Source organism: Leptodactylus fuscus, chromosome 4, assembly GCF_031893055.1.
Source record: "Leptodactylus fuscus isolate aLepFus1 chromosome 4, aLepFus1.hap2, whole genome shotgun sequence".
Classification (NCBI taxonomy): Eukaryota; Metazoa; Chordata; class Amphibia; order Anura; family Leptodactylidae; genus Leptodactylus; species Leptodactylus fuscus.
Window position 1 is genome coordinate 54,259,980 of NC_134268.1, and position 23,446 is coordinate 54,283,425.

Sequence of the window (23,446 nt, forward strand, 5' to 3'; positions counted from 1 at the left end):
ACAGATCATGTCTAGAAAACCAGCTCCAGACTATAGCTTGCCATGGCCATGGCTATACTACAAAGCATATCACTAAATGCTGTTAAGAGAGAAGAGGGAAGGCTCAAGCAAGATGGCGGCCTCTAAAATCATGTACAGAAAATAGAATAAAAATCTAATCTAAAAATCAGAATAGAAAAACATATTAGAAATAAGTGATATATTTCACCATCTGGCTTTAAAAAAATAAATTGGTGCTACATTTCTTTAATGACATGGGAGTTTTGAGATTACGCAGTATATGTTATAGTTGTATTCTGAACTCAGGTGTATTATTACATGCATGTCAGTAGTAGAAATTCTCAATTGATGGGTATCGCACATTTATTATTTATGAATAATTAGGAAAAATTGAAGTTGTGTACGGCTGCTTTTATCCGCATTCAGCTACCACTTAAAAGTCCATGAAAACATTCAGATCTTTAGTGGTTGAGAATTAGAATTCTCTGGGGAGAATGCTGTGAAGTTCTGAACTCTGTAATTACCAAGTGACATTGAAGGTGTATGTACAGTGCGGCTGCGGCGGTGACATGACGGGTGGCACGGCCTGATTATTCAGTGGACTCCACGTTCCCTCTCTGAATACATTAATAACGCAGAGCTGTAATGAAAATGACAAACTTACAGGAACAAAACATTTCCATTATCACCTGTAGTCATTCTCATTACTGCAACACAGAGAAGGATATCCTATTAAGATACATAACAATCCAATCACATAGTATAATATATTCTGCAGTGAAACAATACAGGCATGAGTGGTGCTTATTCAAGTACTAGACACTACAATTACGACATAGTTCAGCCTTTTATTAATTTGCTTATATTAAAGTAGATGTGAAGAAGCTTCATACCCCTCCTTCCCCACATCCTTACGATATATTGAAGGCAATATTAGGAAATTAGTTAACTTCAAGTGTACACAGTTGTTAGCACTAGTACAACTTTAATAGGACAGCGATCTCAGGGTGCAAGGATCCATTTCCAGAGACAATTTTCCTTTAAATAATCCATTCAGCTGCGTTCTGTCTTCATAGCAAACCAATTTACTATATTAACTTGTTGGCTTTGTTTAATGCACCTCAGGCCGCATGCGAGGATCTATACTTACTCTTCAGAAGTTAGTACAGCTCTACCCTGAAGATATATCACTCAGGAATGATCTCGGTGTTGGCTATCTTCTGCTTGGAGATAATCAGAAAGCCAAAGACGTGTATGAGGAGGTAAATAAAACAGAATAAAGTCATTTGTGGGAAAGGAAACATTTTACCAGTTTTTCTCCAGTGTGCTTTTTATATGTCAATTTTTTTCTACAAATATTATAAATATTTTCATATGTGGAGATTTCCTGCTATTTTTTTGAATTGCAGATTTTGATGCTGATTTGTAAATGAGCCATTCGTGCTGGACATTTCATTCCATAGGACCTTTTCTAACAGTCTGTGGTGTCTGACCAAATGTGATAGGAGTCTGGTTGCACCACACACAGTTGGACTGCCCAGCCACAGATTGTCCACTGACAAAAGTTCAATTGCACATTGCTGCACTAACACTACATGCCATATGTTCCTGACTCATTGGGCTCGTAATAGCTTACTTTGGTGTGTGCCATAATATCTATTCTTACCATCTAGTATCTGTAATGGCTTCCCATCTCTGGCAACCTACTCTTCAGTCAAAATACCATACATGTGCATTAGAAATATTTTTCTGCAAAAGTGACTTTTGAGGAATCTTGATACACCCCACCTTAACTAGGTCTTTGGAGGCCTTTGGGTGCCCGTGGTATTACTTGTTCGGTGCATCCATCTGTGCACCATTACTCCCATTATAATGGACATCAGGGAACGAGTGTGAATATTCCCTGTAGACCTGATTAATCTGGAGGAAATTTGTAGTTAGGAACTTGCTGCCTGGTAACTCCATATAAAAGGGTTTTTTTCAGATTCCTGTATACTCATGTCAGTGTTTTCTATTCTCTTCCAGATTTTATCTATGGACCCTAACAATGGTTTTGCCAAAGTACATTATGGATTCATCCTCAAAGCAGAAAATAAAATTGCTGAAAGCATTCCTTACTTAAAGGTAAGAATAAAAAAAAAAAGTTTTCGGCTCACATCATGAACATACTCATGGTGCTTTTCAATTTTTTATTTACACAATTCTTCCATTCTGCAATTGTCTTCAGTCTCAACCAACATTCATTTTAGTTCAGGCCATCCACAAGGAAATACTGACCTTACTGAGATCTAATCTCAAGAGTTTCAGTCCAGTTACAAATATACGGTAGACAACAAAGACAACCTATCATTACATTATTGTTATATCTTGTCTCCAGTAGTCATTTATTCCAAAAACATTGAAGTGTGGTTGATAATGTTGCATCTCACCAGTGAGTGTTAGGACTTGTTCACACTGAAAAATTTTTTTTTGATGCCTGCAAAATGATTCACTTTTGCAGAGAGCTGTGGAGTCAGTAGGCCAAACAACGACTCTGAATCCTCTATTTTTCCACAACGCGACTCCATCTGAGGCTCCTGGTCCCCGGTGCACCCCATGAAGTTACGCCCCTGATGCGTACCATGTTCTGCCTATTATATATGTTAGATCTCATGTTATTATGCTATTGCACTTGTCCTTTATTGGTAATAAAAGTGTATATTCGCAATGTTATTTCTATTTCAGGAAGGCCTTCTGTCCGGTGAGCCTGGTACCGATGATGGTCGCTTTTACTTTCACTTAGGGGATGCTCTACAGAGGGTTGGAAGCAAAGAGGTGCGTATAATAGTCCATTCATGCGGAAAATGGGGAACATCTGTCACCATCACACTTTTCTGGGGCTATACTTAGGCCCATATTTGGGCTTTGGCTCATGGCTGTGTTTTTCCCGGCTATCATACTAACCTATTCATTTCTGTGCGGGGTCGTGAACCTGGTGCAATACTCTGAACAGGTCCTATGCCTGTCCATTTTGCAGCCCAACCCAGAGCTATAAATAGGGCCGTGGTAGCATAGGTAGCACAGAGATGTCATCCATGTGCCATCCCAGTTACAAGCACATGGTGGTATACATGAGGTGTAACACAGACGCTAACATGCTCTGCCAACCTATCCATCTAAATAAGACCTTGTAGTGTTCCATATCCAAGTTTTACAGTTCAATATAAATTCAGTTATTGTGTAACCCTAAACTTCAGAAGAATGGGTATTATAATAAAGCCTGCATGTGACCCCTAAAATGCATTTTGAGGGCGAATCATACAGCCCAATGATATCTGATGCTACACCTATGAATGACTGACCTTCAGTTCCATCCAATTCCTTCTTATTTATTCTCTGACTGCAGCGAGTGCCAGTAGTGTGCCCATGAGCCCATAGAATGAATAAAACCACCTGGGTCAACATGTTGTTTTCTCTGCTATTTGCCATTTCCACAGAACAAAGGTTGTTCAGTAACAATATTAAAGTTTTATGGACTCCACATTGCTGTGCTATGTATAGTAATGGAAAATCTCATCTGTCTCTCTCAAGTGCTTGACTACTGACATTGTAATTCTGGTTCTGTGCTCATCCCTGTATATAAGAATTACAGTAATCTGAAATGATATATTTTTTCCAGGCATATACATGGTACGAAGTTGGCCACAAGAAGGGACACTTTGCTTCTGTCTGGCAGAGGTCACTTTATAATGTGGATGGACTCAAAGCGCAGCCATGGTGGACGGCAAAAGAAACTGGTTACACAGACTTAGTGAGGGTAAGGCTTATGTCAGGCATCACGCACAACAAAATAAGAACTTCATTTATATAGCGCCAACATATTCCGCAGTACTATACAAGTCAGAGAAGACTCGAACAGGCAGTATTTGACATTACAATGTGATAAAGAATTAACGTATCGAATAATAAGAAGGCCCTGCTCGCAAGAGTTTACAATCTATAAGGAAACAGGGAGACACGAGAAATAAGAGGGCTTGTTTGCTACAATGATCCAGCCATGTTTTAATAAATAAGGTCATATAACGGAAGCAATATGAGCCATCACCAGCCAGTATCTGTGAATATACAGATACTAAGTAGAGAAGAGTGAGTAGTGTTCGATCGAGTAGGTGTTCGATTGAATACTACGGTATTCGAAATACTCGTACTCGATCGAACACTACTAGCTGTTTCTTCAGCAAATGGGCACCTTGGTATACTCCAGCATACTGTGCAAAATTTTATTTATTTATTTATTTTTTCTACAACACAAATATCTCATCCGACATGATACTAGAATAAAGACACAGCTATATCGCAGAGGTTATATACAAATATGTAATAGAATTGTATGCTTTGATATTGTGGAAATAGTCTATATTAAGAAATATTACTTAGAGAATAGACAAAAAATGCTTATGAAGTTGTTTGTGAGATGGAGGTAGAATAGGAGAGGAAAGAATTAGGGGGTTTATGAGGTTGCCAGTAGGCCAGAGGATGAATAATGCTATACCTCTCCGCCAGCATGTGCCGTACGGTGACTTCATTTATGGTACATATGAGAGAATTTTATTAGCTGTTCATAATACATCTAGGGGCTCCAGATCTGACGGAAATTAGTTTTGAAGTCCAGTAATATACTAGTGGAGTTTTATTAAAGTGACCCTCCAGATGACAATAAAAGCATCACAATAAATGCATAATGTATAGTTAAAATACCTGATGCCTGCAGTTTCTCAGATTCCCAGTCATGGCCACCAGCTTCTAATACAGTTCTAAGCACAGTTTGGAGCAGCTCCCTCTCTTCTTCTCTCTGCTGTTCCATCCAAGGGGTAAATGACTGCAGAATCTATGTCAACCCTGAGGCTGCTGTAGATTTGCACCTAGGAGCAAGGGTGCTTAGATAAAGCACCTAAATCAATTGACATCAAGCTGTAAGGTAGGCGATCTGCTCTCCTCCACAAATTCTACACTCTTATCTATGCGCAGGGACTGGTATTACAGCTTAAACCTATGTACACAGCTAATAGACAAAAAAAATTCTAGTCTTAAGCATTCCCATTAAAAGGATTTATGGCTTAAATGTGTTGTTTGCTCTTGGCGGAAACTAGGGAATCCCATCCCCTCAGTGCGGGAAAATACATGGTGCGGACACGCTGCGGTTTTGGAAATCGCAGCATGTCAATTATAACGCCGGTGGATTCCCTATAGGTATAATTGAAACAGAAAATCCCGCAGAGAAAACCTCTGTGGACTGTTGGTGACAAGAGCTAAGGGAAAAACTGCAATGTTTTGCCTTCGCAGTTTTGCATCAAAAGTTGAAATGTCTGGGTCTCGCTGAGCAGTCTGTTCTATGACTGTATAACTGTATAAATATTCACATGTGGTTCCCTATCAGTGTTTCTGCTGTTAATAACCCCATTATAGCTGCAGAACATTTTGCCTTTGACTCTGAGGCAGGGGGCCATACAATACAAAGCAGTCTGCCTCTCTTACATTATTACTACTGTTTGTTACTTTACATGTGGTTTTGCCAGGAGTAACTGTAACACAGCAAACAAATGACTGAGAAAAGCCCAAGTGACTATAATATCTGAGATCTAGAGACACCAAATACAGGTTCTGATGCAGCTAAAAATACCCCGACACAAAAAATAGAGAAATCTGAACACAATTAGGAAGGCTGCTTGCTGTCTATGACTGTTACATCCCTTCAGAAATAACACAAGCAGCTAGTCAGAAGTAGATAGAAGTATATAGACTGTCCCTATATTTTTTGTGAGCATCATAAGTTGCAAATTCCCCTCTGTGGAGTGTACAGGCAACAAAACCTACATTGAAGCTTGTAGAGGCTGTGAAGAAAAACCTGCTGTTCCACTCACTATGTTCCTATCTTTAGCTTGTTGGTTTCTTAAGGCAGAACGTCCATAGTAACAGGGAGTGAACAGCAACACCTAGTGCTAGGAGCTAGAGAGTTTTTTATGCAGAAAAACTGATTTTTTTTTAAAAAAAAATAAAGTGCATTACATTTTGGTCCAGAATCACATGCTCTATTAAATGAGACAAAGTTATTGAACATTTAACCATACCAATCAAGAAGTATCCAATTGGTTTGTTGTACGCAAATTGTGAATGAGGCCAGAAACACAGTAACATAAGCATGTCACATGGGTATGATGACCACATGTGGAGCATGTCACCTAGCCCTCCATGTTTTTAATTTACATGAAGTACTGTAGAAGCTTGGTGTATATAAAAATGTAAATATTTCAATATAGAGAATATTTTGTGAGTATATATACCATACATACTATGTATATCGTATATATACAAGTCTAAATGTGTGTGTATAGATATGTAGGTTGCCTGATTTTTTTGTCTACCTTAGCTTTACTTGCTCGTTTTATGGAAGAATTGTACCGTTAAGAGTATATTGATTCCTAGTGCGATTCATTCATAAATGAAATTGAGATTTTTCTAATCAGAGTGCCATTGTTCTGTCCCTGAATGGGAGAGCAGCTGGAGAATAATCTAGTAAGCAATACTTATTTTCACATTCTCAAAAGACCCTTAAAATACCAGTAAAATAGACATTTATCACTCTGAAACACTGCTTACGAATAATGAGCATCTTATTATTCACCAGATTGATCATCAGGCGTTCACCGTACGCTTTTATAGTGTTCAGCCGCTGGGACTGCACATTTGATACACCGCATTGAGCTTCAATATACCTTTAAAATGAGGTTGCATAAAGTACTCTCACTGCATTATTCTACGTAAGAGACCCCCAGGATTTCTTTCTTTAAATATGGACTGTAATATACAAATCACAAGAGCGGCCGTTTTCTGGAAACAATTGCATTCTGAGTTCAAGTTTGTACTTTGTGACTACCCTATGGTCATTTCTATGTTGACAACAGTAGTTTGGTTAAAAATTCTGCTTGCTTTGTCTTCTGCAACCTTCACTGGCTCTCATATAGTGTAAGCTGCTGTGTCCCCTTTTCAGAGAGATCCATCTTAGTAGCGCCTGATGGCTGGTTCTGTGACTGTTATCTCAGTATTTTTATATTGATGACCTATCCTCATGGGAGATTGACAATATCAGATCAGTAGGGTCCAAAAATTGAGACTCCCACCAATCAGCTGTTATCAGCAGGATTGGTGATAGCAAAAACAGTGCATGAAACCGTCAGTACACATTTCAGTACACTTTGTAGTGGCCGTGTTGGGTTACTGAAACTTAGCACCCATTGTGAAGTTCTCTTATAACTATGCTATATATCTGTAGTCATGTGCTGTCTTTATAGGTAATATATGGGGTTTTACTTGAGTGACAAACTTCATCACAACACTAGGTACACTACGAACATTGTGGCTAAATATATAGATTAATGTCGATCGCACTGGTACACCTGCAGTAATATCAATTTCTAATATGACAGTAACAATAGATGTATCCCTGTGGCTAAAATTTGGATAAAAAAAAATGTAAGAACATTGAAAGAGCTCGGAAATGATGGATAACTCTCAACAGCTCTCAGATTGTCCACCAAGAATGAACATTAGTCTTTAGTTGCCCTTTAGCAAACAATTCGTCAAAGCCTTTCCATTGGGAAATAACAAAGTATAGATGAGGCAAGACAAAAGTTGTAGTAGAGCGACATCTTCAATGATGATGAAGCTCAGATATAAGGCCCAGTATAATCACTTTACCTGCTTACTGGATGCAATCTTGTGTAACGGTAAAGTATATATAGCACGCTGTTCACATCTTGGGTCAAGATATGTGGACTCTTCCTTTTTTCCCCATTCTTTGATAGAGTTAATCTATGGGATCTACTTTCAGGTTCTTTTCGGTGAAATTACCGTTATTAATTTGGCTTACCAACTCCACAGCTTTGGTTCCTGGGCATTGGCTGGGGTCTCAGTGACCTGATTTTAGTCATCATGGTGGTTGGGTCTTTTGACGTGACGAAATACAATGTGGAATCAGTTGAAGTGGATGAAGCCATGTGTTCATTTTGGGTTTTTTACACTCCAGATTGCTTTTTCTCCTAGGACTCTCAGTATAAGGCATATGATGTTCCATACCAGGCAGATATGGTACAAATGTAATTTTGTGGCTTTATCATGTTCCTCAGAAGTGACTGTTTATGTGGCTAGAGAGTAACATTTTTCTTAATATAATACTTCATTTTCATGGAACGTCTCTTCAGTAATGAATGTTAGCCCAAGTTCAGCGAAGGTGTTAAACTGCTTTGGAGACACAGGTTACTGTCATAACATAAAGCTCATTAGCTCCTCGGAGACAAAGCCTCTGTCTTGCTATCACTTCACCGACAACAATCTGAGCTCTTTCATCTACAGTCAAAGCATGACAATTACTGGGCTTAAATGAATCTGTCACCTACATGCAATGGAGACAACCATGTGCCGAGACAATATTCATGAGCATGTAATCTGCAAACAAGACCCTGAGCTGTCACAAACGCAACGGGTCGATATTTACTTGTGGTGCGCTATACAGTGAACATTCATTTACATGACAGGAAATCGGTAGTCTTGTGTTGGGCAGTATAAGATGAGGTTCTCAGCTCTGTCAGGTTGACAGATTTTAAATTTATTGGTCAAAAGAACTAAAAGTTGAATGGTTGGGACAAATCTACTGAAAGAGTCTTTGGTATTGGTATTGATGTCTTGAAACATGAAGTTCATCCCAGTGCAAGAGAGTGGATGGAGACCTCAGTGATAACAGTAATGGACAAAATAGTGTAGAAATTAGGAGCCAAATAATTGAGGAAGAGTCTCAAGAATTGATTCTGGTCACCTTCTAATCCTATTGACTATGTGTCTGTTTCCAGCTACGAATGAAGTCTATAACAGATTGGAAAGTTGTATGTGGAGTGCAGTGTTGGTAGGAGTTCATACTTGCTTTGCCACAGGCCTTGTTGTACAATGACACCATGTTGTCGGTTGTCTACTACCTCTTATTTGTCTCCAGTAAGGTGTTTCCCCAATTGCCTCAAAGAAATGAATGCCTATTGTTGTAAGAGCTCCAATTCACTGGTATTGGAAGTTCTGAAACAGTATATACTAAACGGCCAAGTTGCGACTATTTTATGGTCAATGTTGTGTGGCTTGTACAAGATACTGCTGTGTGATGGGTACAAATAGATATAGGTAATTCTGCGGAGATGCAATGCAGAAATACACAGCCCACCATAGCAAAACTAGTATCAGACTTTTTGATTGCCTATTGTTAGGATAAGCTATCAACATCAGATCAAAGGGGATCTGAGTCTTGGGACCTTTACCAATCAACTATGTGAAGGGGGCCTGTAGATGTCATGTAGTGTAAACAATCTATATGACCTGGTGCATGCTCTGCAGTTCCGTCATCAGCTGATCGGTGGGGATGCCTAGAGTAGGCCCTCTACTGATCAGATATTGGTGGCCTATTCTGACAATAGTAGTCTATCCTTGGCAAAAGACCCTTTAATGTAAAATGATTATTCCTATGTCAGTCCTCCCTAAGTTAGAAGGAGATATGGAAACAGCTGAACACAGCTCTTCTACGCTGTTTCCATAACACCCCATAGAAGTATATGGGAGTTACGATGACTATACTGGCCCTGCTATTTGGCCCAAGCTGGCATTTTAACACTTTATGTAATATCAGTAAGGTGATGACAGATTTTGGGTGTGTATATCTGTAACATTTGCTGCAGTCTGTGCTTCAGTGCCTCTATGACTATAGCTCCCAAATAAAAGTGAGTCCACTACTATACTCTATGATGTGCCTATACAGTCTATTATATTGTGTGCGCCTAGATATCACAGCCTGCTGGATATAAAGTATAGTGTAGAGTATAGGATTATTGGCAACCATATTATTGCCATTCTAATCGCTATGTTGTCTCCCACCTCTCCACTTCTGATAACCTCCAGGAACGCTCACATATCCTATCATCTCTATTATAAGATTTCTGGATTACTGTGCAGTTATGGAAACAGTGTCCAGGACGTGAAATATACTGCCAGTCTTTTTTTTTTCCAATAAAATATGTAAATGGTTCTTCACTTTCTCCTACAGCGATTTTAATATTTGTAGGCAGAGATAAGATTTCTCCCAAGGTGAGATGCTTTCTGCATACCAATGAGCCCAGCTGAAGAAGCGGCATCCAGGCAAACATCTATTGTTTTATTATTCACAGCTGGTTACCTGCTTTACATCCGCACCAACGCTTTGTTTCAATGAAATACCAAATAACTAAAGCCTTTCTTCCTTAGAGATACACTTTAGGATCCAACGCTTGGATTGCTATTGGGAACATATTATGTGACATATTGACTTCATTGCATATAGTGTTTTACCTAAGGAGCAGCATGCTTATAAGAAGGGGGGGATTTTCGACATGAAGCCTTAATGTTATCGTTTTATTTCCTTCTGAAGGTTTTGGAAGCCAACTGGAAGGTGATCCGTGATGAGGGCCTTGCCGTCATGGATAAAGCCAAAGGACTTTTTCTTCCTGAAGATGAAAACCTTAGAGAAAAAGGAGACTGGAGCCAATATACATTATGGCAGCAAGGTAATAAGTTAGAGCCGGGCTCCTTAAAGTATAAAGCAGGCCTCATATGGGTGGCCCGCCAATAACTGGGGAATGTAATAGCTGTTTGTTGCAGGCTTCCAGCTATATGGAGATTCATTGACATCCAAGAATAAGAAGTTAGTGTCATTCTTCCTTATTAATGTCGTGTTCCAGCTGCCTTGTATGTCTGGCTAGCTAACAGATACGTGAACATGTCCCTATAGAGGGTCATTCTCAGTGACTGACTGCCAGGGAGATCTAATGAGGGCCCAGGACTATGGGCTTAAGTATTCCGCCTCCGGGCATAGGAGCTATTATAAGTACGGAGCAGTTAGTAATGACTATGGATACTGGAAGGGGCAAAAGGTTCCTAATTTATACTTTGGAACCTCATGGTTACTTGCTGTATCCTCACTGCGTGCATTGTCCCTTGTCACCAGCCCTTTACACATCTATATGTGCGTTATTAAGTGCATCATTATGTGCAGTATATATCCATAGTGGCATCCGTAGGGGTTTGTCATGTAACATGGCTGAGTGCATTTATCTTTGAAGTGTAAATCTTGTTTGCAAATTTCCTGTCCTACAACTCCACAGAGTAGATTCTCCATGCGCTGTGACATCACAGTTTAAAATATCTATATGTGATGACATCACAGCATGCATTATGGCACAATTGTGACATCACTGTTTGCCTTTTCCTTTCGCTGAGACATCACTATGTAAATTATCTCCATGACGTGACTTCATTGTATACATAATTTATGTCATGCACATTGTATGCATCATATGTGTGAAGTGACATCACTGCGGATCTTATCCTACTAATACAATATCAATGTGCGCATAATTTATATTAATCCCTATATATTACATTACTGTGTATTATCTATATTATGTGTTTTTCATGTTCTGGACTCATTGCTCGTGGTGGCCATGGTTGTCTAAGGCAATATTGTAATGGAGTAACTTGTAACCTCCCTTGAGAATTCGTTCTTTTAACTTATGCAGAATCTTGCTAGATATTGATTAAAATAAACTGTGTTCTTCACGGTCAAGAAATCTTTAGTTTATATTTTATAGTTTGACCTATTAAATTTAATATCAGACAATTCGCACATAAAGCTATAAAATCGAAATGGATTACAAGGAAGAAGGAAGAAGAAACATTTACTCACTTTTTAGCAGTTTCATTCATTTAATTACATTTATCTCTTTGATAGGACGGAAGAATGAGAAATCTTGTAATGCCGCACCTAATACATGCGCTTTATTAGAGAGATTCCCAGAGTCCACTGGCTGCCGCAGAGGACAGGTATGGGATGATTATCAATAAATGGGTCGCTATTTTTTGGTTTCTTTTATATATTTCTTGTGGCCTTCTGTTTCAACCCAATGTACGGCTGTAGCAGTTGTCTTGGTGGATGTTTAACAATCACATTTTACACTTATCCACAGGAAGGATAAGTCTATGGTAGTCCAAAAGCTAGAACTCCTACTGATCAAAAGAGCGGGGTCTTGTATCTTTTGTATTAATGGAACGATGGTCATACATTTGCCCTGGCATTCCATTGAATCTCTATGGGGCTGACAGTGAACACTGGCAATACATGCGTGCTGCCACTCCATTATAACTCTATGGGACTGACAGACAGCAGTGGTCATACATTTGCACTGCCAATGCATTCAGTGTCTATGGGGCCAATACACAGAGATTGCTTTTATGACTGTCATTGTCTGCCGATATAAACAGCAGTTTGCCCTGCTGACATATTTACAGCGAACCTTTTTGAGAATAGGATTTCCCTGCAGCCTCCTCCTTTTATTAGGACAGTTCCAGTAATAGTAATATAGTGAAGTATTGTAACACCCCCCCCCCCTTCCCATTTCTAAGGGTTGATTCACCTTATATACTATTGAGGTAGTAGAAGCTATAATGCTAAGTACTTGTTGGTTATAACAAGTTTTATTTCAGGGTTTTCTCAGAATTGAATTGACTTTTAGACACTACAGATTATATAGCTAGTGTTCAGTGGTGTAACTAAAGTCTTGTGGCCCCGGTGCAGACTTTTGTCCGGGGCCCCCTACCTCATCCTTACAGTGAATTCTTGATAGTGATGGTTACGGGTGCTAAGGAGTTTAATCCACCTTAGTATGGTTAGGGTAATCTGTGGGTCTCCTTGGTTTATGGGCGAGATGGAAGCTGCAATCTCAATACTGATGCCAGTGCTTATGGACCCCCTAAGGATCCTGGGCCTTAGTGCGACTGCACCCTCTGCACCCCCTCAAATTATACCCCTGCTAGTGCTTTAAATCTTAGTGCTAACTCTTAGTGCTAGTGCTTTAAATCTTAGGGACGCATAAGCCAAATTGTGAGACTCATTGGCTTAGGTCAGCAGTATGTGACAATGGGTGCTTCCCCTTTAAAATGTATGTTGTTCATTATTTTTTACTATTAACTGCTAACTTGATGGTTTTGAATAGAAATAGAATATATTCAGCATTGTGCTATGGAATGGGATATGCCTTGCAGCTTTATATCTTTTTAGGTTATGGCTCAGCTGTAGAATTTTATGTCAAGGTAAAATCTAAATGTATCTTTCATGTAGTTCCTTTTCCTAATGATAAGTCTGTATTTTCTCATGCAGATTAAATATTCTGTAATGCACCCAGGGACTCATGTGTGGCCCCACACAGGACCCACAAATTGTAGACTACGAATGCATTTGGGTTTGGTTATTCCAAGTCAAGGCTGCCGGATAAGATGTGCTAATGATACCAGGTATGTTTTAGGCTTAGCTTATTAGTGTACTATATCTCTTGTAGTGTCATTATGTTACTTTTTGAACCAAGTCTAATATGTTCAGGAATGCAGATGGACTTTACAAATATCGCTCTCTGAGACACCTATGCTTTCAAATGTGAAATACTTGGTGAATTGAGTAGGATTACCTTAAAGCGGACCTATCTCATTGAATATGGTCCCTAATCTGGAGGTAGTAAATAATCTCCCACAAACTATATATTAATCTACTGAACTCTTCCTATGCTGTATCATGCGGCACACAGATAGGACCGCGTGCACAATGTGAAGGGTTTTCCCTTCTCAGTGTGTCAGCAGCTTTGCCTGCTGTCTCTTCTTCTCACTTTCTGTATTTCTCCCTCCCCCTCCCAGCTTGCTGAACAACACTATGAGGTATCACAATACTTATACAGATCAGGGGGCCACACGGTGGCTCAGTGGTTAGCACTGCAGCCTTGCAGCGCTGGAGTCCTGGTGTTCAAATCCCGCCAAGGGCATAAAACCATCTGCAAGGAGTTTGTATGTTCTCCCCGTGTTTGCATGGATTTCCATCCCATATTCCAAAAAAGACATAATGATAGGGAAAAATGTACATTGTGAGCTCTATGTGGGGCTCACAATCTACATTTAAAAAAAAAAAAATACTTATACAGATCAGATAGTATGGAGATGCTTGTGCAGAATGGACTCAGTGTTATCTGTGTGTTTACATAGACAGATAACAGAACATCTTTATTAGCAAACTACTATTAGCTGAACGATTGTCCTACCAGAAAGAGAAGTGAGTGTTGTCACTTGTCCTACAGGTCTGTGGTTATAGTAACGCTGTGTATACAATGCGAGGAATAAGTTCACATAGCAGGCAAACAAAGCAGCATTTCTAAAACAAAAAGTCTCAAATTTACATTAGCTACCAGTATAGATAGCATCCTTGAGATGGGACAACCCTTTAAGATAATCCACTCTAACTTTTTGTAGCAGTTCTACCCAATCCACCAAGTATTTCACATTTGTTTGAATGGCTTTGAAAACATATGTCACAAAGAGCAATATTGATAAATCCATTTGTATATCTGACCATCTAAGCCTTTGTTCACATTAGCCCCAGAGCTTGTGTTTATTGCAGAGACTGCTTTGCTGGATCTATTTGACAACTGATCCTAATAAATCCTGATCTGATCTTTCTGTTAGGGTTCCTGGATTTGTATTAGCTGGACATTTCTGTAACACCTGAAGTAAACAGAAATTTACCAGTGTGACATGTTACATGTTTATAGTGGTACTTGGGAAAGAAAAATTTCTCCATGGTGGAAAATGAGGCACTTGCTCTTGCGCCATCTTTTTGAAAGTACCAATGCCTGTTTTTTTTCTGAAACCTAGTAGCATGATGTGGGATTAAAGCCAATACAGAATATCTCCTCCAAAAGGAAGAAAGACCTATCCATAGAAGGCAGTTTCAAGGTTATAACCTCACATCAGTGATTGGGTGAGAGGTCATAGACTTGGTCAGAAGGGGTACTATGACTTTTCATGCCATCTTGTGGTATATACAGGGACATGTTAGACCGTACATGTCTTGTTAAGGATTCTGGGAGAATAATACACAAATAAGTTATCTTGGTGGAAAAAGGGGAACCTGCTCTAGCACCACCTTTTGTAATGTAAATCCCTATAGATAAAAGCCTTGTTTTCCTGAAACCTAGTGGCATGATCTGGGAATAAAGTCAAGTCAAAAACCTACTATAACACTTTTATATGACACTCCACTGATGGCAGACAACAGAGAAAAGAAGAATTCAGCATGTTGGCTTTTTTTTTAGGGACTTTTTCCCTTTGTCCTAGAAGACACAATGCAAGAGAGTAAAATTTCAAGAGTTAATTCTTATATTTGTAATACAAAGTATAAGTACTTTGATCTTAACATTGTTAAGAAACAGATGACATATACAAATATTGTGAAACCGAAAAAGTCACTTAGTATTTGGGGACCCTGTTATGTATTTTGCACCGGGGCAGGCAGCTGCAGGGTACACCTCTGGTCCTGCCCCATAATTCAGTCTGCAGCCGGCGGTGCAGATGCTTATGTAAAGGGTTGTCCTGTCAAGCGCAGCTGCAGCCGTCTTAAGTGAAGCATGTACCTTATAAATAAGTAAACACTGCTGGCAGCATCAAAGCTCTCCTCAAGGCTTCCAATTAGGCGGAGATTTTATCGTATTAATCCTTGCAGTTGGTGACATGCTGTCTCAGCTCATCTTTTATTTCCTCCAGTGGTTTCATCTGTTTTTTTTTCACTTCTTGTATAAATGTACAGTATGTGAGACTTATAGCAAGCACTGCTTTGTGATCTTTTCCCAGGTAAGATTTTCTGCACACCCCTTGACAATTTACTGTTCAGGCTTTTTTATGTGTAAGTCCCCTATTGTCAGGAATGGTGAGAAATGTTTGATTGATGGAGGTCTGACCGCTGGGATAGAACATCAGTCACACATGCCGGCTGCCAAAAATATCAGAGTACAATGCAAGGCTGTTTTTAGCAGTCCCATAGCCTTTAATGTAGCGAACATACTTGACTACTGCTTTATTAATACAGGGGAGCTTAGAACCTATTTCTCTGAGCAGTTGTACCTTTACCAACCAGTCACTGATACCCTATCATGCATTAAAGGGATTCTATCATTCAGCATATTGCTCAGCATGCTGTTCTATAGTGAGCTACACCAAAATGGCGCTCGAGCATGTGTGGTACCGCTCTGAATGGAGCGAAACTGCGCATGTCCGAGAATTCAAATGCAGCAGCTTGTTCTGGCTGGAAGAACGTTTAGGGAGGAGGAGGGTCAGACGGAGCACAAACAATAGAGGGGCATGAATAAAGGTATGACGTGGGGGGGGGGGCCTGGTGGGCACTGCTCGGTGGGCTCATTTACATAAAGTAATTAACCAGGATTACAACAGAACAGTGGCGAGAATCGGAAAAAAAAGGTACTAGTAGAATAGCCATTTTAAAGGCTATCCAGGCATGTCTGTATCTCAAAACCACTGACACCAATGATAGAATTCCTGTAAAAGGGTCGTCCAATAACAGCAGGATGATAAGGATAGGTGTTTGCTGCTGGAAGCCCCACTGATCATGGGAATGGAGGTCCCAAGCCCCCTATCTGAGTAGTTTTATAGTTATACATTTCTGCTTCCCCTCCATTCCAAGTCTGTAAAACTGTACTCCACTATCTGTGACATTACAATGGTGTGACTATCCTATGGATATTGCATAACGTCTAACATGAAAATACCCCTTCAAAGGAGTCATCCATGGAGTTTATCAGCACTTCCTCCAGGTTCTTTACGAGCCAAACCTAAAGGTTTCAGGCTGGTTCCCTCTCTGGGTTATGTGGTTGATGGTGAACTTGGCCTCCTCCCTCACCTCCTGGGCTGATAGGTAGTTAGATTAGGTTCACATCTGTGCACGGGTCTCCATTGATCGGGTCCACCAAGAGACCTAAATGATGGAGAGCTGGACCACTAGAACAGCGCTTACCCATTGACTTCATAGGCTATAATGGGGTCTGTTGGGTGCCACCATTTTATACTACAGACTTTTTTCTCTGGCGATTTTCATTGGCGACTGGCGCAGATGTAAACCTAGCCTTATCTACAGTATGGGAACTGACTTCAATATAGTCTACCAGTCTCATACAAGTAACTATCTGTGAACACGGGAGAGGATGTCTATCAACTTGGGGGTTCCGATCAGTTGACCCAGTTATTTCAGCCAGCCCAGGGCCCCCAGGTTCAATTCATCAAGAACCTCGGAGGAAGGTAAGTGTTGATACACTCCTTTAAGTCTCAATAGAAGTGTCAGGATACAAAGTATAGCAGTTTGTTCACATGCAGCCATTATTTTACAGGTCATGGAAAGAAGGCAAAGTGCTGATATTTGATGATTCTTTTGAACATGAGGTGTGGCAGGAAGCTGATGCTTACCGCCTGATATTTATCGTGGACGTATGGCACCCGGAGCTCACACAGCATCAGCGGCGGACACTGCCCGCCATCTAGTCACCCGCAAAAGAGGTTTACAGGGTCCAGTATGTGAAGGAGGGATAGGGTCACCCTCTGAAGCCCTACAACATGCCCCCTTGTTGTCGCTGCCTATTTCTATGAGTTTCTGTTACTTTTTTATGCCTAATACTATTTTCATACAAGATGTAACTGATTTGTGTTCGTATAAAGACTTATTATTGAAGGAGTTTCATATATTTCACCTTTTCTTATCCTATTTTTGTGAAAGAAGAAAAACCACTATCAATGTTTTACGGAATTGTATTTTGTATTTAACGGTTTTGTACAAAGTAGCGCCACGCTTTCTCACTTTCCCAGATAATCACTCACCCCAATATCTACTGCTGCCTCTTACGTAACAGATGAATATTCTGCTGTTTTTGGTTTTGTTTCTTTTTGTCGTCTTGTATAATGCACAGTCCTAGTTTGTCCGTTGATATGTACGTCATAAACCTATTGAATGTAGTCATGGTGTGAGCAGAAATGAGAATGCAACCTCATTGTAAACCTGGTGCAATAACTCGGGATGCCTTGAAATGAATGTGTCACAATATCTGACCCACTACAGTGCAATTTGCCCCTATAAAAATGATTGATACAGATACAAAATGGCCGACAGCTCTATCTGGAATATGGAAGAAGTTGCTTGAGCTAATGTTACTATTTAGTGGGCATTTAATGTGCAATTTTACCCCCCTGCTTTACTTCTGGGACTTGTATTCAACATACAGACCCACTGCATACCCATCCTGATGGTGGGTTCTGGTGGATCAGTGTTGTCATAGGACTTTGTGTGCACCCAAGTGACAAGCTACAGTAATATTAACATTATAAATGGTGACGAATTTGTAATGATCTGGCTCCAAACAGTGGGAGGAATTCATTAACACATTCATGTCTGGCATAGATGTGTGATAAGTTGTCCCGTTTTTGTCCCTCTCTTGCGGCATAGATACGACACACATCCCCCATTCTGCGCCTTAGTCAGTCAGTGGGCGGAGCAAGTTTGCCCATGTTATAGGAGACGTCGGTCTTAATAAATCTGCCCTAGTGATGATCTCGAATTGCCAAGACGTGAAATATTGTCTTGAGGACAGAAGCTGAGGGACTGCGGGCACGGAGCCTGCACATAGATCACTAATATGTCTCGTAGTGAAGCCTATATTTTCAGGTTTATGAGGCTTTTTATATATTACTAATGTGAGTTCTCCTTTACCCAGAGCGTTTTTACGGCTTTAGTCAATCGTTGCTGTTGTTTATTGCTGGATGTTACAGATTGTTCCTTGTTACTTTATTTCCTAATATATCTCTATAGAGGTTTATTTTTCGGATACAAAGTTCCACATTCCCTGTTTAGGCATATTCTTAGCAGATACCATGTTGTCAGCCGACTGCCACTACTATAACAAAGTGTAAGACCTACTCTGTGCACTTAAAGGGATATACTTAAAGGGATTTTACTGGAGGGAAAACATTGACCAACATATTGATCTCAGTAAAATGAGTTAATCATTTTGATACTTTGTTTAAAAGGTAAAAAAATGCCGTGTAGTTCCCATACCGTCCTCAGTCACATGGAAGTTTGGTATCTTCTTCCTGTGTTGTGACATACTTAGCATCACATAGGGCAGCCTCTATGTCATGTCAGCTCGCCAATGATCAGATGAGCAGATGGGTGGTCCACAATGGGACATAATACTGTATGAAGGAGCCACTATGAGGCATACTACTGTGTGAAGGGGCCACTATGGGGTAAAGTACTGTGAATAGGGGCCACTATGGGGCATAATAGTGTGTGAAGGATCTACTATGGGGCATAATACTGTGTGAAGGGGCCACTATGGGGCATAATACTTTGTAGAGGAATGTGGTTTGTGTGGTGAATGGGTTAGGGTCGGGGTTCAGGGGTCGGGGTCCTCATGTTAAATGTTCGCCTTGGGGCCCAGTCATTCCTAGTTATGCCACTGGGGATGGCTTACTGTATAACCAAGTGCCAGCCCATTGGTTACAGGTCTGTTTGGCCTCTGAGTTTGGCTTTACCTACCTGCACATGTGTAGTTCAAGAAGAGAATAAGCAATGTAAGGATTTGAGTCCTTTCTCAGAGAAGGGAGTTGAGCAGCATTGTGGACATCCTAACAGGGTTAAATAAGACATGAGATGGAGACACATTAAAGCCCAATATAGCAATAAATGGTGTTTAATAAATTATGGACCTTTTTGCCCCCTAGCACAGCAGATAACCCCATTACATGAGTAATAAGCCAATGGGCAGTAGCATCCTATGCTCCCTCTAGTGGCAGATGTAGGCAGCAAACATGTCATTCTTTAATCCTATGTCAAGCAAGGGAATTTGTATCTCTGTATGTTAACAACTAAGCTCTGATCACTATTGAGAATCAATCAGATTTACTGAGAAATTCAATTTTAATTTAAACTTTTACGTTGTCCATACAGATGTCTATCCCCAGAAAACTAATAATATAAATGGGGCATTTGTAATAACAAAAGGTAATTCACCCCCCTGCGTCCTAGTGTCCTATAACATGACCATGAGTCGTCTTCTACCTTATCTGACAAACCTATAGTACCGCAGCTCTGCTACATCTCTACACCACCAGGAACCATCAGTGCTATCCTGAATGCTATTTATGAGAAGAAAGGGGCATTAAAGAGTGAATGTATGAGGGGCCATTATGGTTTTATGCTGCTATATGTCAGTTATATATTCTGCATTCGTTTTTCTGCATTGTATAAATTACTTTTCTCTTTCTACGTCTGACAGTAAATGGATAGACTTGGGTGAAGATTACTCTATAAAGTATTTATCAGACACGGCAAATTGCTTCCATTTACATTGCCGGGTAAATATATTACATGCAGTTTGTGTTTGGTTTACTCCCCTCGCTGCGGAAATCTTGTTCTATTTGATGGTAATCTTATATATTTCTGTTTGATGTTTTAGTGCTAGAAGTGCGGGCCGGTTCATCATCTTAAATCACAGCTGAACTAAGGCTTATAGAAAAAACGGAACATGCCATAATCTGCGTCCTCTGCTCATGCACTTGAAATAAGGACATCCTTACCAGCAGACACAGGACGCAATTTTAGATTACCGTATATACTCGAGTATAAGCCGACCCGAATATAAGCCGAGGCCCCTAATTTTACCACAAAAAACTGGGAAAACTTATTGACTCGAGTATAAGCCGAGGAGGGGAAATGCAGCAGCTACTGGAAAATTTCAAAAATTAAAATGGTCGGAGTTTTTGGGTACAGTAGGTGCTGGGAAAGGGGAAGGGGAGGGGGTGTTTTGGTTGTCTGTCTGCCCCTTCCCTGAGCTTGAGGACTGAGGTTTTTCTTCCCCCACTTGGAATTCAGCCTGGCTGAATATAGGGGATCTGCAGTGCTCCTATTAACCAATTCCCGACGGAACAGGAGCAGATCCCCTATATTCAGTAGACCGGGCACTTTCAGACACAGAGATACCTAATGTGTATGTGTTTCATAGTAATTTTCTACTTTTGTATGTATTCTAGGGAAAGGAGTGATTTAGAACTTTTATTTTTTTATTTTTTTAAAATCTTCTTTTTTTTATTTTTTTTGCACTATTTTATGGGAGATTCTATACATTGATATTGTGGCTGGTAATAGACACCCCCCCCCCTTTCCTAAAAAAAATAAATAACTTTTTTTTTTTTTTTTTGCTGACTCGAGTATAAGCCGAGGGGGGCTTTTTCAGCACAAAAACTGTGCTGAAAAATTTGGTTTATACTCGAGTATATGCGGTATATAGACTATATATGCTTGGATTAGTGTGCACATATCCCATAGCGAATTCACTTAGCATCACACCAGGTTTTGTCTTTAAGAAAGCTGAGTGAGGGAGCTGTATTGGTGCCCATAGTGGTCATAGGAGGACCATGACAGGAAAGAGCCCTTGTGCATGAATCCTAACAAGTAGAATCTCAATGAAACTAAGTCCCACCCGCGCGGATTAGCCCCTAAAATGATGAAACTAATGTATGCCCCTATTTACAAGATTAAGAAAACTCCTTAAGGAGAGTGCCTTTGCAGGCATATGAAGACTTAAAAGCCATTTTCGCTCCACTGGGGGATTCTGGGGAATAAGCAAGAAAGCTAATCCTATCCCCAAGGCATTGCTTTCTGTTGCCTTTCCCAACAAAACATGCTGCTCTTTCTCTAATACACCTGCACAGCCAATGCGTTCTCCCCTGGTAATGGTTAAAGATATGAAGAATATGGGTTTCAATCATTGCATGGTAAATGTGAACTATATGGAAGGATATAGATAGTAAGAATGACAGCTGCTACTTCTCAGCACATCTCTGTTCTGGCTTAAGGAAGGGAGACCATTGATGGAACAATCCCAATTTCATTGTAAGGCCCCTATTATAGCCTTTCTGCCAAAAGCTTCTGCTGCATACAACAGTCATGGTTTAGGTGGATAAAGAAACAAAGTGCCAATTTTCCCTTAAAAGTTGCTACAAAAATGTTACATATATTACATATACCATATAAATAAGTTACACTGGGTTCCACCAGCGTTCAATCTCCGTTCTGAGGTTTCCGTCTTCTGCATGCAGAAGACGGAAAGCTGTCAGACTGGGTCCGGCTGTGAGCGCCGGTGAGCATTTTATGCTCTCCGCCGCGAAACCGTTTTTTTTTAAACCGGACACAAAGTCCTGCATGTCCGACTCTGTGCCCGGTTAAAAAAAAAAAAAAAAAAAAACGGTTTTGCCACGGAGAGCACAAAACATGCACCAGCGCTCACGGCCGGACACTTTTCAAACGCATTTAAATGAATGGGTTTGAAAAATGACTGCAGGTTTCCATCTCCTGCCGAGTTTCGAGCAGGAAACAGAAACCTACAGAATGGAGACCTGGCGCAGATGTGAACGAGCCCTTAGTAATATAGCTGAAACCCCTATACCATAAGGTTAACAAAGAGTCTAGCCTCTTGATGAAGTGAGACTGTCAGTAGTAAATTGGTTATACACCTAATCTCAGTACCTTGTAGAGGAGATCCTACAGTTTCCAAATAGGCCTGTGTTATTCAGCTTTGGAGCGCCATTTTCATGTAAGTCACCAAGGTTTACATATGCACATTAGGGGAAAAGTGCTGTGCCTGGGAATCCAGCATTAAAACCAAAGCTAAGACACACCCTCAAAGCAGTGTTCCCCTAATTTGCATGTGCTTAAAATGATGATTTACATGAAAATGGGGCTCCAAGGCTGAATAACACAGGCATATTTGGAAATTGTAAAATCACCTCTACATGGTACTGGGATTATATGTTTAAACAAGTGAATGCTTATTGTGCCAACATGCAATATTACCACAAGTCACAACTCTGTGCACAAAATGGGGTGCACTAAAAATTATACCTTTTGTCATGCCTTGTCCTTCAGAAAAAGGACACACAAGGTATGATAAGTTGGCCCCAGGCCTCTTCTAAAGGAGTAAGGGTGTTTGGAGGCTTAAATCATCCCCTTGAAGGGGGCCTATTGAGTGATTAAAGACTTAGACTACTTTAGGACCAGGGACCCCATATTGCGAAGAAACACATCACCTAAAAAATATTACCTGAAAAGTGGTAGGAATTCTGTCTAATCCTATCCACACATTGCAGAAAAAAATGCACAGCGGGAAAGCTGCAATTTCAATAACCCAAGCGTGTTTGCAAATCGTAGCATGTCAATTATACCTATGGAAACACTGGCGTTTTCTACATAGGTATAATGGGGACAGAAAGTCCAATTTTTTTCCCCCCAGTGTCTTTGACTACAGCTCGCTACATGAGGCCTTGGCCTTGCAGAAGTTTGTGTAGCATGTAACCTGCATTCTAGAGCATCCTGCAGACGTCATGTGAACACTATAGCTTATACTCACCTAAGCAGCAACTGGAGCAGATCAATAAGACTTTACATTGTCTTTTTAGTCTCCGCAGCTGCTGA

The 23,446-nt window shown here is 40.2% G+C and overlaps 2 protein-coding genes across 2 annotated transcripts in view; both read left to right on the forward strand.

Moving 5' to 3' along the window:
• The window catches only part of ASPH (aspartate beta-hydroxylase), a 116,516-nt gene extending 98,957 nt beyond the window's left edge, over window positions 1-17,559 (forward strand). The window contains exons 22-29 of the mRNA XM_075270411.1: window positions 1,126-1,262; window positions 2,026-2,124; window positions 2,725-2,814; window positions 3,659-3,796; window positions 10,475-10,610; window positions 11,834-11,925; window positions 13,259-13,392; window positions 17,316-17,559. Coding sequence (XP_075126512.1) covers window positions 1,126-1,262; window positions 2,026-2,124; window positions 2,725-2,814; window positions 3,659-3,796; window positions 10,475-10,610; window positions 11,834-11,925; window positions 13,259-13,392; window positions 17,316-17,466 — 977 coding nt within the window. The 3' untranslated portion in view covers window positions 17,467-17,559. The remainder of the gene's footprint in view (window positions 1-1,125; window positions 1,263-2,025; window positions 2,125-2,724; window positions 2,815-3,658; window positions 3,797-10,474; window positions 10,611-11,833; window positions 11,926-13,258; window positions 13,393-17,315) is intronic.
• Window positions 1-23,446, forward strand: part of LOC142200234 (uncharacterized) — a 312,476-nt gene that overhangs the window by 126,930 nt on the left and 162,100 nt on the right. The gene's annotated exons all lie outside the window — the stretch shown is intronic.